The sequence below is a fragment of the Pleurodeles waltl genome, chromosome 12 (genome assembly GCF_031143425.1).
Source record: "Pleurodeles waltl isolate 20211129_DDA chromosome 12, aPleWal1.hap1.20221129, whole genome shotgun sequence".
Taxonomy (NCBI): Eukaryota; Metazoa; Chordata; class Amphibia; order Caudata; family Salamandridae; genus Pleurodeles; species Pleurodeles waltl.
The window spans coordinates 87884940-87903820 of record NC_090451.1 but is presented as its reverse complement, the minus strand read 5'-3'; the positions used below and the strand labels follow the sequence as shown (position 1 = coordinate 87903820).

Below are 18881 nucleotides of genomic sequence, written 5' to 3'. Positions count from 1 at the left end.
GATTTATATGCAGTTTTGTTTGATGTATGTTCCATTGTCCTCTTATGTTGTGTTGATTGAGATGTGCTCCCCACCCTGTCATGGAAGCATCTGTTGTTATTACGTACTGTGGCACTGGGTCTTGGAAAGGCCGCCCTATGTTTAAATTTATACTGTTCCACCATAGAAGCGATAGGTAAGTTTGGCGGTCTAGCAACACCAGATCTAGAAGGTGACCCTGTGCTTGAGACCACTGTGAGGCTAGGCACTGTTGTAAGGGCCTCATGTGCAGTCTTGCGTTTGGGACAATGGCTATGCATGAGGACATCATGCCTAGGAGCTGTAGTATTGTTCTTGCTTGTATTGTTTGGTTTGGAGACATGTGTTGAATGACCCTGTTGAAATTGTGGATCCTTTGTGGAGTTGGCGTTGCTACTCCTTTTGTCGTGTCTATTATGGCTCCTAGATATTGCTGTACTTTGCTTGGCAGAATGTTTGATTTTGCAAAGTTGACGGTGAACCCTAGATTGTAGAGGGTTTGTATGACTTGATTTGTGTGCTTTGAGCATTGTGTGAGCGAACTGGTTTTGATTAGCCAGTCGTCTAGATACGGGAACACATGTATTTGCTGCCTTCTGATGTGTGCAGCGACTACTGCTAGGCATTTTGTGAATACTCTTGGAGCGGTTGTTAAACCAAAAGGCAATACTTTGAATTGGTAATGTATTCCTTTGAATACAAACCTTAGATATTTCCTGTGTGATTGATGTATTGGTATATGGAAATATGCGTCCTTGAGGTCTAGGGTTGTCATGTAGTCGTGTTTTTTGAGCAATGGTAGCACTTCTTGTAGTGTGACCATGTGAAAGTGGTCTGATTTGATGAATGTGTTTACTACCCTGAGGTCTAGAATTGGTCTCAGTGTTTCGTCCTTTTTTGGTATCAAGAAGTACAGTGAATAAACTCCTGTGTTTATTTGTGTGCTTGGTACTAATTCTATTGCATTTTTTTGCAGTAGTGCTTGAACTTCTATCTCTAGAAGCTGTGAATGGTATTTTGATAAATTTTGTGATTTTGGTGGTATGTCTGGAGGGAATTGCATGAATTCTATGCAATAACCATGTTGGATAATTGCTAGGACCCATGTGTCTGTAGTTATTTTGTCCCATGCTTCGTAATATTGATGTATCCTCCCCCCCACTGGTGTTGTGTGGGAGGGGTGAGTGACGTGTGAGTCACTGCTTGTTGGTAGTGGTTTTGGGGCTTTGAAATCTTCCTCTATTCCTAGGAAATTGCCCCCCTCTATACTGGCCCCGAAAACCTCCTCTGTACTGTCCCTGGTAGGTGGGCGGTGCGGACTGTGAGGTGCTAGCTTGTGTGGCCTGACCCCGAAACCCTCCTCTAAAAGGTGTTTTGCGGAAGGTGTTATAAGATCCTCTGCTCTGCGGGGAGTAGAGTGCGCCCATGGCCTTGGCAGTGTCAGTGTCCTTCTTGAGCTTTTCTATGGCTGTGTCGACCTCCGGACCGAACAGAAGTTTCTCGTTTACTGGCATGTTAAGCACTGCCTGCTGAATTTCTGGCTTGAATCCAGACGTTCTGAGCCATGCGTGCCTACGGATGGTAACCGACGTATTAATGGTTCTTGCGGCCGTGTCTGCTGCATCCATGGAGGAGCGTATTTGATTGTTGGAAATGTTTTGACCCTCCTCAACAACCTGTTTTGCTCTTTTTTGCAGATCTTTTGGGAGATGTTCAATGAGATGCTGCATCTCATCCCAGTGGGCTCTGTCGTATCGCGCTAGCAGCGCTTGTGAATTTGCGATGCGCCACTGGTTTGCTGCTTGGACAGCAACCCTCTTCCCGGCTGCATCGAACTTCCTACTTTCTTTATCTGGGGGAGGTGCATCCCCAGAAGTGTGTGAGTTTGCCCGTTTTCTGGCAGCCCCTACCACCACAGAGTCTGGTGGCAGCTGAGAGGTGATGAATACGGGGTCCGTAGGAGGCGCCTTATACTTTTTGTCCACCCTAGGCGTCACTGCCCTACTTTTAACTGGCTCCTTGAAAATGTCCTTTGCATGGCGTAGCATGCCTGGGAGCATCGGCAGGCTTTGGTAGGAGCTGTGGGTTGAGGAGAGGGTGTTAAATAAAAAATCATCCTCTACTTGTTCCGAGTGTAGTTCCACATTATGGAATAGTGCTGCTCTAGCCACCACTTGTGAGTAGGCTGTGCTGTCTTCCGGTGGTGATGGCCTAGTTGGGTATGTGTCTGGGCTGTTATCAGACACTGGTGCGTCGTACAAGTCCCACGCATCCTGATCGTGGTCATCGTGGCTCATGGCGGTGTGAGCTGGCGAATGTGACGGGGTGTAAGTTGGCGAAGCCGGAGTTACAGGTGGAGGCGAGGGAGGAGGTGTTACCTTTTGTGCTGTTTGTTGCTGAGGAGTAAACTGAAGCGTTCTCTTTCGTTTGACAGGTGGAAGGGTACTGATCTTCCCAGTCCCCTGCTGAATAAAGATACGCTTTTGCGTGTGATCCACGTCAGTGGATTGCAGTTCTTGTTCAAATCTATGTTTCTTCATTTGAGAAGACATAGAATGCTCTTCAGTGTAGGAGCCAGAAACAGGGTCTGATGTCGCTTTTTTCGGCTCCGAAAACCCTGTCGATTGTTTTTTCGGCTCCGAGGTAACCTTCCTCTTTTTCTGTGCCGAAAATTCTGGGCCTCTATGGTCTTCGGCGCCACTGTCTCGGCGTCGATCGGTGTCGACACCGAACTCTCGGTGTCGATGCTTCTGTTTAGCACTCTCTCGGTCCCGAGGAGGCTGCGTGCCGGTGTCTCGACCGAAGTCGGACGATCTCGACACTGAATGGGCCTTTTTCGGTGCCGATTGTTGGTCACCGAGAATTTGGGTGGAGCCATGGCCGGTTGGCAGTGGCGTCCCCTGGGCCTTCTTTCCTTTTTTAAGGTTTGATCTCGACGTCTTACTCACAGTTCTTGTAGAGTGTAGCTCGTCGGAGTCTGAATCCTGGATGGAAAAGGATTCCTCCTGTTCTTCTTCTGTCTCGAACTGTCGACGCTCTTTTGGCGTGGACGCCATCTGCAGTCTTCTCGCTCGACGGTCGCGCAGAGTTTTTCGGGACCGGAACGCCCGACAGGCCTCGCAGGATTCTTCACTGTGCTCGGGTGACAGGCACAGATTACAGACCGAGTGTAGGTCCGTATAAGGATATTTGTTGTGGCATTCGGGGCAGAATCGAAACGGGGTCCGTTCCATCGGCGTTGTCCTCCACGCGGTCGGGCCGACTAGGCCCCGACGGGGTGCCGAAATCTACCCCGAAGGGCACCGAAGCGCTTCGATGTTCAACGCGTCGTCGTATGTGTCTATTTCTAACCGGATCGCAACGATACCGTCGAAAATCTTCCGTTTTCAGCTATCTTTCCGTTCCGAAACTCGGAGCGACAGGAACACGTCCGAACCCGATGGCGGGGAAAACAATCGAAGATGGAGTCGACGCCCATGCGCAATGAGCACAGAAGGTGGAGTCACTCGGTCCCGTGACTCGAAAACACTTCTTCGAAGAAAAACAACTTGTAACACTCCGACCCAACACCAGATGGCGAGCTCATGCATACCATGTGTATCTACAGCGACAGATGCCATCGAACAAAGCGTTACCGAAGATAAGTAACTTATTCTTTTGAGGGATACAATTACCTGTAGATTCCTAACCTTATGAATAGAATCCCAAAGCAGTCCCGCACTCGGAGGTGGGTGCCCGGCTGGTCAAACCAAGAAGTCCTGCAAAACAGAACGTGCAAAATGGCCATCCCTCCTAACTTCCGAGTCTAAGCAATAATGCTTTGCGAAAGTGTGCAGGGAAGCCCAAATCGCTGCCGTACAAATAACTGGTACACCTCTAGCTAAAGCCGAAGTGGCAGTCTTAGCCCTGGTGCAATGGGCCCTAATACCTTCAGGAGGAACCTTCTTTGCTAGCGCATAACAAATCTTTATGCAAAGAATGACCCACCCTGAAAGAGTTCTCTTGTGGACAGCTTTGCTCTTCATCTTACCAACATATCCAACAAAGACTTGATCATCAATTCTAAAGTCTCAATGTAGAAATTCAGAGCCCTTCTTGGGTCCAAGCGGTGCAGTCTTTCCTCCTCCTTTGAAGGATGGGGAGGAGGGTAAAAGGACGAGAGTGTTATAGATTGTCCCAGATGAAAGGGAGTGACTACTTTAGGAAAGAAAGCCGCTCTGGTTCTCAGCACCACCTTGTCAGCACGAAAGGTTGTAAAAGGAGGTTTCACACTAAGAGCCTGAAGCTCACTCAAACGTCTAGCAGACGTGATAGCTGCGAGGAAAACTGTTTTTAAAACTAAAAGTCTCAACGGGCAAGAATGCGTAGACTAAAACGGCGACCCCATTAAAAAAGTAATAACTAAATTAAAATCCCACTGAGGCATTACAAACGGAGTGGGAGGAAACTTGTTAGTTAACCCTTTAAGGAACCTAAGAACTAAAGGGGACTTAAATAAGTAAGGCTGATTAGGAAGGCAAAGAAAGGCCGACAGTGCTGACAAATAGTCTTTCACTGTCGCCACTGCACTACCCCCCTGTGCCAGGGAAAGAGCAAAAAGCTAAATATCAGAAAAATGGGCCTTCAAGGGATCAATTTGTCTCTCCCCACACCAAGCAGCAAATTTCACCCATCTGCTAGCATAGTCTTGGTGGAGTGTCGTCTGGCCGATAAGATAACATCCACCACTTCAGGAGGGACAGAAAAAGAACTCTGATTGCCCAGTTCAAACCCCAGGCATGTAGGTGCAGGCTCTGGAGGTGGGGGTGTAGAACCTGCCCCTGCAACTGCGAGAGGAGGTCTACCTTGTAAGGGAGACAGAGCGGCAGGCACAGTGAGAGTTGGAGAAGGTCTGTGTACCACACCCTTCTTGGCCAACCTGGGGCTATTAAAATGACTTGAGCCCGATCTTGGAGAATCTCTCAGAACTCGAGGAATCAAAGGTATGGGGGGAGAAACACGTAAAGCAACTGGTCACACAAAGACATCTGAAACGCATACCCAAACACTCTCTGCACCAGACACTGGAGGCTGCAGAATGACGGGCAGTGTGCGTTCTCCTGGCAAACAGGTATAGCTGTGGAAATCCACACATCCAGAAAATGTGAAGAACCAGGTCTGGATGGAGATGCCACTCATGATCAGCAGAGAAATGCAGACAGACTGCACGCACGTACGTTGAGAACTCCGGCGAGATGGTTTGCTACTATGCAAATCTGATGGTCCTGTGCCCAGGACCATAGCCGCAGAGCCTCTCTGCAGAGAAGGTATGACCCTTACTCCACGCTTGTTGATGAACCACACCGCGTTAGTGTGGTCCATCAAGACTTGAACTGACTGACCGCGAAGGGACAGGAGGAGGGCCTTGAGAGCCAGACGTATTGCCCGTAAGTCTAACAGATTGATGTGAAACATCTGTTCCACTGGAGACCAATGACCTTTGATCTCCAGGTCCCCCAGATGAGCTCCCCACCCTAGAGTAGAAGCATCCTTTATGACTGTGGGCACCGGAGGTGGTAGACAAAACGGCCTTCCCTGGGAAAGGTTGCTGTCCACGGCCCACCATCGTAGATCCACTGCAGTGTCTCTGGAGATCGTTATTGACTCCTCGAGATCGCCTCTGTGTTGAAACCACTGCTTGCAGAGGCACCACTGGAGAGCCCTCATGTGCCAATGTGCATGCGATACCAACAGAATGCAGGAAGCAAACAGACCGTTCAGACGTAGGACCTTGAGGATTGCAACAGCCGCTCCATTCTGAAACACTGGAATCAATGCCTGAATCCTCTAAGGAGGAGGGTAGGCCCGATTCAATGTTGTGTCCAGTACTGCCCCTATGAACAGGAGGCGCTGAGAGGGCTACAGGTGAGATATGGGCACATCTACTGTAAAGTCCAGGTTGAACAACAACTGGGTTGTCACTTGCAAGTGATGCAGCACGAGCTCTGGGGACCCGGCTTTGATCAGCCAATCGTCCAGGTAAGAGAATACAGATATTTCCCTTCCTTCTGAGGTCTGCTGCAACCATGGCTATCACCTTCGTGAAGACTCGAGGTGCGGACGTAAGCAAAATGAAGGGCCGCAAACTGGTAGTATTGCGACCCTACCACAAACCGGAGATACTTCCTGTGCGACTTCAGAATAGGGATATGAAAATAAGCCTCCTGCAAGTCGATAGACACCATCCAGTCTTCCTTGTTCAACACAAGAAGCACCTGAGCTAGGGTCAGCATTTTGAACTTCTCCTATTTGAAGAACCAATTCAAAATCTGCAGATCCAGGATAGGCCTCAATCAACCATCCTTCTTGGGAATCAGGAAATACCTTGAATAACATCACTGACCCTTCTCCTGCTCTGAAACCAACTCCACTGCACCTTTTAACAAAAGGACTTGCACCGCCTGCTGAAGCAACAGGAGATGATCTTCCGTGCAAAATGAATGATGGGGAGGGATAGGAGGAGGAAACTCCCGAAAAGGAAGGGCATAACCTTTTCCCACTATATTCAGCACCCAAGAGTCCGATGTGATTGACTCCCACTCGTGGGGAAAATGGAACAGTCTTCCCCCTACAGGTAAAACATGCTGGAATATGGAGAGAAAACTAGGGCTGCTTTCCTTGATGGGCTCCCCCAGAGGAAGAGGATGAAGCAGAAAGGCTGCTGAGTGGCTCCTCGCATTCTACACTCCCACGTCCCCTATAAGATCTGTAGGGAGGGTTGGCAGGCTGCTGAACGTTGGATTGTGGCTTTCCACGAAAAGAGGACCCACGGCCAAAACCTAAAGACCTAAAGGGTGCAGACGATGAAGCTTGGAGTCCCAAAGATTTTGCAGTAGCCCTGCTTTCTTTAAATCGTTCCAAAGCCGAATCTGCTTTGGTCCCAAGCAACTTCTCTGAGCCACGCATGCCTCCTGTTTGCTACAGAAGTGCCCATAGCCCTGGCAACCGAATCTGCAGTGCCCAAGCCAGACTGAATGATCTGCTTTGCTGCCGCTTGACTGTCCAGCAGGAGTTCATCAAAATGCCCCTGCACATCCTGAGGCAATCTTGGCACAACAGCTCTTGCAGAGTCCATCATGGCATGGATATACCTCCCCAGCACACATGTAGCATTGAGAGACTTCAAGGCCATACTGCCCGAGGAGAAGCACTTCCTAGCAGTCTGCTCCATATGCTTAGACTCCCTATCAGATGGAGTTGCAGGGAAAGAACCAGGAGCAGATCGTGCAGAACAAGAGGCTTGCACCACCATGCTCTCAGGCATTAGATGTGAGCAAAACTGAAGATCTCCCGGCGCAACTCTATCTCCCAGCCACAGTACTGAAAATCGCTGGAGTCGTGACAGGCTTCTTCCAAAGTTCTAAAATGGGCTCAGTAAGGGCATCATTAAAAGGGAGGACAGGTTCAGAGGACGTAGCCGATGGATGCAACACCTCAGTTAAAATGTTTGTTTTCGTCTCCGATGTCGGTAATGGTAGGTCCAAAAACTCAGCAGCCTTATCACACTGTGGTAAGAAGCTGTCTCCGGTGTAAGTTCTCCTCCAGGGGGATGAGAAATCCCACTCAGGGGATGTATCCAGACTACTAGCAGAGTCTAGGCCCTGAAATTCCCCTAAAGGCTCAGTAATTTCCCCTTCCTCCAACAGCTGTTGATGACACTCTTGCTCCTCCAAGAGTCTCAAGGCCCTCCTTCTCGAGCCTGGACTCCAAACACTGAGTCGACAGAGAATTAGCCGAGGTCGACGACGGCGGTTTCAAAGTGGAAGGGCGCTCCGGCGGAGGAGAGGGAGTCGAGACACTGTGGGTCGATCGGGATCCTCAGGCACCGGTATCAGCGTCGTCAGCACCATCATCCGGGGTAGAGGAGGCAAAATCATTGGCGCCGAGCCAGCCCCTTCACCAGGAAAAAAAAGGGTACAAACAGAGCCTGCTTGTACAGAGCTGGCGACCCCAGCGTGAATGCCAACGCACCCGTGGGACCATCAGGTGCACCAGAAAGGGCCATAGCACTGTTAAATATGCTCAACATAGCATTGAGGAACACTGAAGGATCTGCTCCCGGAGCCGGGAAGGCAGGAAACCTTTGCTCCTCCTGAGGTGTCTGAACTGACTCAGATACTTGCACACCTGACTCCTGATCATGAGTTGACCCAGGAGATAACAGAGTCATAGGGCTCTCAGGGATCTCGGAGATTTCAATCAAAGTTGGTGCCGGAGAAGCCTGGGAACTCTGAGGCTGAAGAGACACTGGTGGGCTGATCTCCCACACCGTGCAGCACCGTCTCAGAGGGGACCGAGACCGATCTCTGGAAGAACGATGTCAAGATTTGTGTCGGTTCCGCTTCTTATGTGACTTTAAAGATCTATACGATGATGTCTCCCTCGCCTTTGATCTTCGGTGACACCTCTGCTCCTTTTTTAGCTTTTGCCAAGAAAAGCTTAGCCTCTTTCATTCAAGGCCCTCAGGTTCATCCGATGGCAGAACAGTGCATTCCTCCACGTCACAGTCTGAGCTCAGACACCACAAGCAATTTTCATGAGGATCCGTCACAGACATGCGACCCCCACATTTGTTACAAGGCTTAAATCCTTATTTCTTTGGTGGAGACATTGTAATGCTCTAGAACAATTCCTCGAAACAGTAACTGCCAAGAGGTAGGAATAAACCACTAGCGCTGAAGGCGCGGAAAAAAGGGAACCATCATCAGCACACCGGCAAGAACTTCTTATTGCCACAATGACGTCAGACAGAGTCGAGTTCGGAGCTGTGCAATTGTGACATCCTTGTCAACGTGGGGAGCTAAGAAGAAAATTTCCATTGAATGCTTGCGCATTGGGAGAATTCATAAGGTGAGGACTCAACAGGTAGTTGCATCCATCAGAAAAGTTATTAAACTGTTCAATGCAATCAACGTCGCTAAAAGAATCCATGGCAATGGCCCTGCTGGATGCTGAAAGGCATTTGACAGGGTTAATTAGAATTATCTGTGGGAAATATGTGGACTGGGAAGTAGTATCATCACTGCAATTAAAGCTACATTCAGGCACCCAAATGCCCAGATACAAGTTGGGTGGCCAATCGAAGGCCATACAAATCGAACGAGGCACTAGAAAAAGGTGTCCATGCTCCCCCTTGTTGTTTGCACTTTATATTGACCGACTGCTACGACAATTAGAAAAGAACCCAGCTATTATGCCAGTAAGTCGTCATGGCTGGGATACTAACATTTTAGCTTACGTGGATGACGACACCGTCGTAACAGCTAACCCGGATGAGGCTCTACTGGAGATCGAAAAGGTAGTATATAATTCTGGAAGGGTATCCGGGTATTTATTGAACAAAGATAAAACCCAGGTAGTGGTGAATGAGCATGTTAAGAAACGATTCTCGAGGGTGGGTCATGCAGTTTATTTAGGGATGCTAACATTTTAGCTTACGTGGATGACGACACCGTCGTAACAGCTAACCCGGATGAGGCTCTACTGGAGATCGAAAAGGTAGCATATAATTCTGGAAGGGTATCCGGGTATTTATTGAACAAAGATAAAACCCAGGTAGTGGTGAATGAGCATGTTAAGAAACGATTCTCGAGGGTGGGTCATGCAGTTTATTTAGGGACTGATATCAGGTCTAATGTGGAACAGATAGTGCAGACCAACTTGACGCCGATAAAAAAAACAAAATTAAAAAAGCCAAATACGATTTTAGTAGATGGAATCATTTGCATATGCCCATAATGGGGGGATGCAATATGGTCAAAATGCTGTTCTTTCCCAAGGTGCTTTATTCCGGGTAATTCAGCTGGAGTTTGGAAAATCATGGTTCAAAGCAATGGATCAGCTAATGATGAGGTTCATTTGGTCCTATGATAAGGTCAGAAGAGCTAGTAAATAACTGACTTTATCAAGGGAAAAGGGGGAGGGGGGAGGAGGTGGTTTTTACCAAATTTAAAACTATCACCTGGCAGCTGCATTCCAATTTATGCACCCATTGATGACCAGTAGAGGAACTGTGAGAGGGGTAGGATATGTTCCAGATATTTATGAATTATTATTTTGGTCCACTGGCTAGTGGTGGTTTGCTGACGTTAACAGAGCCTACTTATTATAAGAAAGTGCAGTTCAAGGTGTTAGATGCCGCTTTTAAATGTTGGAACCCCTGGCGGAAGAAAATACGATTAGGTTGATTTAATAGATAAACTTTGATACAAAGTAACCCATCTCTCCCGGAGATATTTAAGGATAGACAAATGGCAAAATGGAACATTCAGGCAGTGCAAAAGTTAGGAGATCTTCTTGAAAGATCTGGGATGAGAACATTTGAGGATTTGAGGAGAAATATTGCCTGGAGCAAAGGTTTTTTTTTTAAATATCTTCAAGTGAGAGATTTTTTACATAGGAAAACCAGTGGGCTGCCAGGTTTCGCAAAATGTCCTCTTATGGAGATGCTGACAATCCGTGCAAAGACTATAAGCTCACTGTACGCTACACTGAATGCAGAACAGCCAGAGGATTTAGAGAAGCACTGCAAGAAGTGGGAAGCTCGTTTAAACATTAGAGATGCTGAATTTTACAAATCCCTTGAACTCGGCTGTAGCATTCAGATATCAGCATCACTCCAGACACAACATTATAAAACAATCTTTAATTTATATTTTATCTCAGATAAAATAATTAAGTGTGGCAGGACAGAGGGGACGCACTGTCCGAGATGTCAGCTCTTTGGTGCAGACCTCTTACACATGTTTGCTTCATGTATGAAATTAGAACCTTTGAAAAGGGATATTAGTCAGTTTTTAAATGAGGTTGTAAAACAGGATGTGGAACTAACTCCCGAGATTATTGTATTAGGTGTATCTGAAGTAAAAGGAACTGCACGACCAAAGATTTCTAATTTTGTTTTTGTTTCAATGGATATTTACAGGTTATGTATAGCCTCTGCATGGCTGGACGCACAACCTCCAGAATTTCAGCACTGGTTGGGATGCCTCCTAGCTATATATCAGCTCGAGTGCTCACTGTATCAACGGAAGGGGAGGGAAGCGACACGGAAGGGGCAGGCAATTTGGGGGTTGTTCAGCGATTGGATTAGAACTAAACAGCTGGTAGTATGGAATAAAACTGCTGCAGGGAGCACCAGTACACGATTTAGAGGAATACACATCGTACGCTACGTATTTTTCTCGGTTTCTGTATGATTTTTATGTTACCATCTCTACTCTTTCTCTAGGATATTGATCTATGTACGAGACCGCATTTACCAAGGTATACAGCATTCTTTCACTATTGGTGCATTGCTATATTATTGTACAGGAGATCTCTTCCTCCCCTGCTGATGTAATTGATGGAATAAATGTAAAGAACTGTCTCAGGCATCCAAATAAAAAAATACAAAACTTAAGTCAAAAGTGCAACTTATCCTTTATGTAAGCACAGCCACTGGATACTGGCAAAGTAACATATTGGAAGAAAGGACCCATTTCAATGAAAGTGATTATACGGTCAGATGTGTGACCTAATCTTGCCTCACATAACTGCTATGGTCTGAACACAGCAGATGAGAAAACCATTAAAAGCTCACTCACTATTACTGACTCCAGCATAAGTGTCCTCAATTACAAAAGTCAGAAACACATTACTTTGAGAAGGGACTGAAAAACATATGCCTTACACAATCATTCCAAAGTGTGTGGTAGGATTCTTGTCTTTGCAATGCTTAGAGTCAATAAGCAGAAATAGTTTTCTTCAAAGAGTATAGTTGGTCTTATTAAAACATGTAGTAAAAAAAGAGCATGTAATTCCTATGTTAAAGTGTGTCCCTAATTTACCTATAATACAAAGGATTCTGCAATGCCTTTATTAAAACCCATCTTTAATTTCTTTATAATACATGGGATTCTGTAATCCCTGTATAAATGACAGTCACTAGTTTCTTTATTGGCCACTTGTCACACACCAACTCTATGATAAGGAAGAGACGTCAGAACATTATTATAAGGTTATTACAGTTCACTTCTGACATTCCAATGCCTGATGCCAGAGCCAGCAGCTGAGGTGAAAGGTAGGTCGGGTCACAGAGCATAAAGAAAGCAGCTGTTTAAAGCAACAAAGGAAAAACAGCTTTTCTTCTGCTCTACTTTAATAGTTTACAGTGACAAGAAGAGAGAATGTTTATTTTTTGCACTCCTTAGATGGAGAAAAGCTAGACTCTTTCAGCATGTTTCTGTAAGTTTCGTACTACTGCAACTTTTTGTTTTTATTTTTAAACTGACTTGTTTCTAATATGCATTTGCAACAAATATCTAAGTTTTTTGATGGGTTCCATTTTGCACCAGAGGTTTTATTTTTAATCTTTATTTTGCAAACATGCTTGCTATTTCATATGAAAGAGCTATGCACCAAGGTAAGTGGTTTGTGGGAAAGGTGATTTGACATTTTTTTTTTTTTTTATATGGGAATAAAGTACCCCCCTGGGGTATATAAGGATACTGCAAGTCACCTCGGCGTTCCATACCCTTATAAAGGAACTCTGCCTCAGGCCTTGTTCCTCTATACAGTCATGGAACTCCTCAGTGGCTTGCAATATCCTTAAAATGTACGACAGGGAGTACTTTATCCCCTATTTTATAGGTGGCTTGTGACGCACCCAGTTGCAAATTTTAAAGAACAACATCAGACCTGAACTGTAATAACTCAATGCAGTTGAGATCTAACGTCACAATGCTTGCTGCCAGAGGCAGCAGCGTAGGGGAAAGGCAGGCCAGGTCACAGGATACAATTAAAGCAGCTTATTAAAGAACAAAAATTAATCACTGCTTTTCTTTCTTCTGCTGTTTTTCTAACTGTAAAGAAACAAGCAGAACGTAGATATTTATTACGTTTCTTTTTTACACCCTTCAGGCAATTATACAAAAGTAGTATTTCTGCCTGTATCTATTGCACCTTCAACAAAAATCTGACTTGTATTAAAATGATTATACTATTTATTTGCAAAACATATCCAACAGCTTTTTTGATGTGTTTAATGTTGCAGTAGAGATTGTATTTTTATTCTTTATGTTTGCCAACAAGCTCTCTCTTTCATTTCACAGAGCTACCCACCAAGTGTTTAAATTCACGGTACCAATATAGTTTTCATTTTTGACAAGGATTTAAGCGGTTTGTGGAAGGTATGATGGAGTGACTATGTATAATAACAGCTAAAATAACTTATGGTAAGTGTTAAAAAGGATATTGCAAGTCCCCTCTTTGGTCCATGACCGTTTAAAGGAACTCCATAGTGACTTGCTATATCCTAATGACGTACAACAGTGGTACTTTAGCCTTTAAATATCTCCATTTGCCTCAAACCTCCCTCCAGCCCCTCCGAGTGAGGTCCTTCAGTTCCGCATTGTTTCTCTTGAGTATTTCTGTCTCACAGAACTGAATCATTTATAGTTCAAAATAAGTGTGGATTTTCTTTCCTCTTTGCAATTTCCATCATGTGATGCAATCAGAAAAAGTATTAAAACAATTCCATTATGACAATTATCAAAACTGGCACACTGAAATCATGGACTCATTCCATTCCAATTTGGGTGGGGGGTGTGGGGGGTGGGGGGCCATGCATTTGAAGATAAGGTGAAATAGGAAAACAGTTTTGACTCTAACACCCATTATTAACCACCCAGTATCTCAGATATTTACTTTTAATCTATTCCAACTGAAGCAACAATCCAGATAGGTTACTGCCAAGTGGCATAATGGTCTAGCCCTGTTCCATTGTCAATAGCTGTACACAGAAAAAAAACAATTCAACTTTTCAGGGAAACTTTTAACTGTACCTAGAGCTCGGGTTAAGACCAAATCCTGCTAATGATGCAAGTCTCGCTCGAGACATAATTGACCACAATCAAGCTTAATGTTTGACTGCAGAATCTAAAGCAGACGGAAAAAGACATTCTGTTCAAGACAGACCACGCACAATTTGATTGCGCCAATTACCTACCTTAACTCTATCCCTCAGGTTGTGCCCAAACACAAATGCCTCTTGAGCATTTTGCTCATCCTTATGAGAATTTTCATCACCTCTACTGCAGACAGAGTCATAATGTTGACTCTCAATAGCCTATGGAGAAAAGTGTACAATTTTAAATAAGAAACATGAATGAGTTCTCCAGTAACAGGTGACACTTATGCAGAGCCAAACAAGCCATGAAAGATCATGGCAAAGGCTTTGGGGCTAATAAACAAGATGGCTGTAGTCATGAGAATGAAACCTATACTATCTTGATTTTTATCACTCATTAAAAAAGAGAAACTATTTTTAACAGCAGAGATAAAATATTACTAACCTGTAAACACAACTGTAGGAAAGTGTCCCTTTTTGACGTGGCTAGCCTCAACTTTTGCCTAGTATTTGATGCAACTGTGAATGAAATGCACTGGGTTCCTGCAAACCAGGTCCCCAGTGCCAGATCTCTTTCCCTAAAACTGTGCAATTGTTCCCAAATTGGCAATACCTTTAGCACCGAAGTAAGTCCCAAGTAAAAGGTCCCTAAGGGCTGCAGCACGTATTGTGCCACCCTAGGGGACCATTCACCACACTCATGCAGACTGCCACTCCGGGCTACATGACATGGTGCAGACCAAAGTGAAAACACGACAATGGACACATCCTATGTGGCATGCCAGCAGGCACTGCATGCAATATATGTAAGTCACCCCTACAGCACGCCTTACAGTCCTAGGCAGGGTGCATTATAATACACATGTGGAGGTATATGCATGAGCAGATATGCCCCTGTGATGACTTAGTCAATTCTTAGACATTACAAGGGAACACTGAAGCCATTTTAAGGAATGTACTGGGCACTGGTCAAAACTAATTTCCCAGCTACATAATGGCTTCACTGAAACTATGGTGTTTGATATTAAACAACTCATATTAATAAACCCACACTAATCCCACTGATAGATTTATTATTACATGCACCCATGAAGCCTATTAGCACTCTAGTGTGCTGGCTGACTTGTATAGTCCTGCCTGCCACCAAAGACAAGTTTATGACCCCCTACAGGTGAGAGTACAAGCTCTCGGAGGTCAGAAACAATGCTTGCTTCAGAGGAAGATGTTCACACCTCCTCCAGCAGAATGGTTAGTGATTTAGCATACGAAGGCCAGGGACTTCAAAGTCCTTGCTGCCTGTGATATTCTGACCTCAGCATCCCCCAGACCTACAGGATGCCACGCCCTGCCAAAGGCCCATTTGTTACTAGGACAGGCAGGAAATTAGCTACGCTAGGAGGCCTGGAATACACCCATGTCTGACTCACACCCAAGGTGAACTCCCTGATGTACCTCGCTCTATGAACATTCTCCCATCTTGGTTATGGCAGAATTAGCAACTCTGGGACAGGGTTAGGCCCACTCCACAGAGGAAGTGGTAACATAGGGAGTGTAGTGACCCCAAGGGTAAGTATCCCATTGGCTACTACCCTTCACTCCCTGTAACACCTCTAAATCTAGTATGTAAGGAGGGGTAGTGGGCTGGCACCAGGAAAACAGATTTGTCTGCCTGGAGAAAAAGAAGGACAACGAAGAGCCCAGGACATGAGAACTGAGGCCCAGCAACTGAATTGGCACCAACCCTTTCAGCTGTCCCAAACAACTGCACAGACCCAGCTTGTCCAAAAGGCGGTGTCACCTCCAAAAGCATGACCCACAACTTTAACTGACCTGCAACATCTCCCTTGGAGCAGAGGAGCTACTTCTCTGCATGTTTGCAGGCACCAAAAGGACACAAGCCACCCAGTCCGAGGTACAGTGAACTGACAGTGCCACTGAGGCACAAATACCCTCAAGAGCCGAGCCCCATCTTGGGTTTAGCCGGACTGGCCACCCAGTACCCACCTGTGTCTGCAGAAAGAGCCTCTAACACTGTGACCCAATGCCTGAAAGCACCACTGCACCTGTGCCCTACATCCATAGGAGAAGTAGACCAATGGTGTCCACAGGTCTCGAGACCCTCCACAGCTGAGGCCCCCTTTGGGTTTGGCCGGACTGGTACCCCCAGTCCACGCCTGCAGCCTGTTTTTACTGGCCACCACAAACCGCGAGTGTCTCCTGCTGCGCAAACCTGCCAGAAAAATCATCACTGTAGCCGAGTTCCAATGGACCAGTGGTGTACCTACGTGCGTGAGCATCTGAAGGATTTAGCCTCCCTGTAGGTTTGCCTGGACTCACCCCCAAAGTCCCTGCTTTGCTGCCTCTTCGTCACAGGACTTGTTCCCCATTGATATCTGTAGGAAGTTGGCTCTGTATGCACTATTTCAAAGTAAGGAATAGTATGCAGAGTCCAAGGGTTCCCCTTAGAGGTAAGAGTGGCAAAAAGAGATAATACTAATGCTCTATTTTGTGGTAGTGTGTCGAGCAGTAGGCTTATCAAAGGAGTAGCGTTAAGCATTTGTTGTACACACACAAGCAATAAATGAGGAACACACACTCAAAGACAATTCCAGGCCAATAGGTTTTTGTATAGAAAAATATATTTTCTTAGTTTATTTTAAGAACCACATATTCAAATTTTACATGTAATACTTCAAATGAAAAGTATTGCAGGTAAGTACTTTAGGAACTTTGAATAATCACAATAGCATATATACTTTTCAAATAAATCACATATAGCTATTTTAAAACTAGACAGTGCAATTTTCACAGTTCCTAGGGAGAGTAAGAGTTTGTTAGTTCTTGCAGGTAAGTAAACCACCTACAGGGTTCAAGTTTGGGTCCGAGGTAGCCCACCGCTGGGGGTTCAGAGCAACCCCAAAGTTACCACACCAGCAGCTCAGGGCCGGTCAGGTGCAGAGTTCAAAGTGGTGCCCAAAACGCATAGGCTTCAATGGAGAAGGGGGTGCCCCGGTTCCAGTCTGCCAGCAGGTAAGTACCCGCGTCTTCGGAGGGCAGACCAGGGGGGTTTTGTAGGGCACCGGGGGGACACAAGTTAGCACAGAAAGTACACCCTCAGCAGCACGGGGATGGCCGGGTGCAGTGTGCAAACACGCATCGGGTTTCCAATGTAAATCAATGGGAGACCAAGCGTTCTCTTCAACGATGCAGGCAAGGGGTGGGGGGGTGGGGCTCCTCGGGGTAGCCACCACCTGGGCAAGGGAGAGGGCCTCCTGGGGGTCACTCCTGCACTGGAGTTCCGATCTTTCAGGTCCTGGGGGCTGCGGGTGCAGAGTCTTTTCCAGGCGTTGGGATCTGGGAGTCAGGCAGTCGCGGTCAGGGGGAGCCTCGGGATTCCCTCTGCAGGCGTCGCTGTGGGGGCTCAGGGTGGGCAACTCTGGCTACTCACGGTCTCGTAGTCACCGGGGAGTCCTCCCTGAAGTGTTTGTTCTCCACAAGTCGAGCCGGGGGCGTCGGGTGCAGAGTAACAAGTCTCACGCTTCCGGCGGGAAACGCAGTTGTTTTAAAGTTGCTCCTTTGGAAACAAAGTTGCAGTCTTGGGTGAACAGGGCCGCTGTCCTCGGGAGTTTCTTGGTCCTTCTAGAGCAGGGCAGTCCTCTGAGGATTCAGAGGTCGCTGGTCCCTGGGGAGAGCGTCGCTGGAGCAGCGTCTTTAGAAGGGGGGGAGACAGGCCGGTAGAGCTGGGGCCAAAGCAGTAGGTGTCTCCGTCTTCTCTGCAGGGTTTTTCAGCTTAGCAGTCTTCTTCTTAGGTTGCAGGAATCTGAGTTCCTAGGTTCAGGGGAGCCCCTAAATACAGAATTTAGGGGGGTGTTTAGGTCTGGGAGGGCAGTAGCCAATGGCTACTAGCCCTGAGGGTGGCTACACCCTCTTTGTGCCTCCTCCCAAGGGGAGGGGGTCACATTCCTACCCCTATTGGGGGGGATCCTCCATCTGCAAGATGGAGGATTCCTAAAAGTCAGAGTCACCTTGTAGGAAGTTGGCTCTGTATGCACTATTTCAAAGTAAGGAATAGTATACACAGAGTCCAAGGGTTCCCCTTAGAGGTAAGATAGCGGCAAAAAGAGATAATACTAATGCTCTATTTTGTGGTAGTGTGGTCGAGCAGTAGGCTTATCAAAGGAGTAGTGTTAAGCATTTGTTGTACATACACACAGGCAATAAATGAGGAACACACACTCAGAGACAATTCCAGGCCAATAGGTTTTTGTATAGAAAAATATATTTTCTTAGTTTATTTTAAGAACCACAGGTTCAAATTCTACATGTAATATCTCATTTGAAAGGTATTGCAGGTAAGTACTTTAGGAACTTTGAATAATCACAATAGCATATATACTTTTGAAATAAAACACATATAGCTATTTTAAAACTAGACACTTCGTGCAATTTTCAACAGTTCCTGGGGGAGGTAAGTTATTGTTAGTTCTTGCAGGTAAGTAAACCACCTACGGGGTTCAGATTGGGGTCCAAGGTAGCCCACCGTTGGGGGGTTCAGGGCAACCACAAAGTTACCACACCAGCAGCTCAGGGCCGGTCAGGTGCAGAGTTCAAAGTGGTGCCCAAAACGCATAGGCTTCAATGGAGAAGGGGGTGCCCCGGTTCCAGTCTGCCAGCAGGTAAGTACCCGCGTCTTCGGAGGGCAGACCAGGGGGGTTTTGTAGGGCACCGGGGGGGACACAAGTCAACACAAAAAGTACACCCTCAGCAGCACGGGGGCGGCCGGGTGCAGTGTGCAAACACGCGTCGGGTTTTCAATAGGTTTCAATGGGAGACCAAGGGGTCTCTTCAGCGATGCAGGTAGGCAAGGGGGGGGCTCCTCGGGGTAGCCACCACCTGGGCAAGGGAGAGGGCCTCCTGGGGGTCACTCCTGCACTGC

The 18881-nt window shown here is 46.5% G+C and overlaps 1 protein-coding gene across 4 annotated transcripts in view; it reads right to left on the bottom strand.

Annotated features, from left to right (window-relative positions):
- Positions 1-18881, bottom strand: part of RANBP3 (RAN binding protein 3) — a 380969-nt gene that overhangs the window by 114811 nt on the left and 247277 nt on the right. For all 4 annotated transcript variants that reach the window (XR_011199904.1, XR_011199903.1, XM_069217335.1 and 1 more), the window contains one exon: positions 14045-14164. Coding sequence is in view for 2 of the 4 variants with exons in the window: in XM_069217335.1 (XP_069073436.1) it covers positions 14045-14164 (120 nt within the window). In the remaining 2 variants the exon portion in view is untranslated. The remainder of the gene's footprint in view (positions 1-14044; positions 14165-18881) is intronic.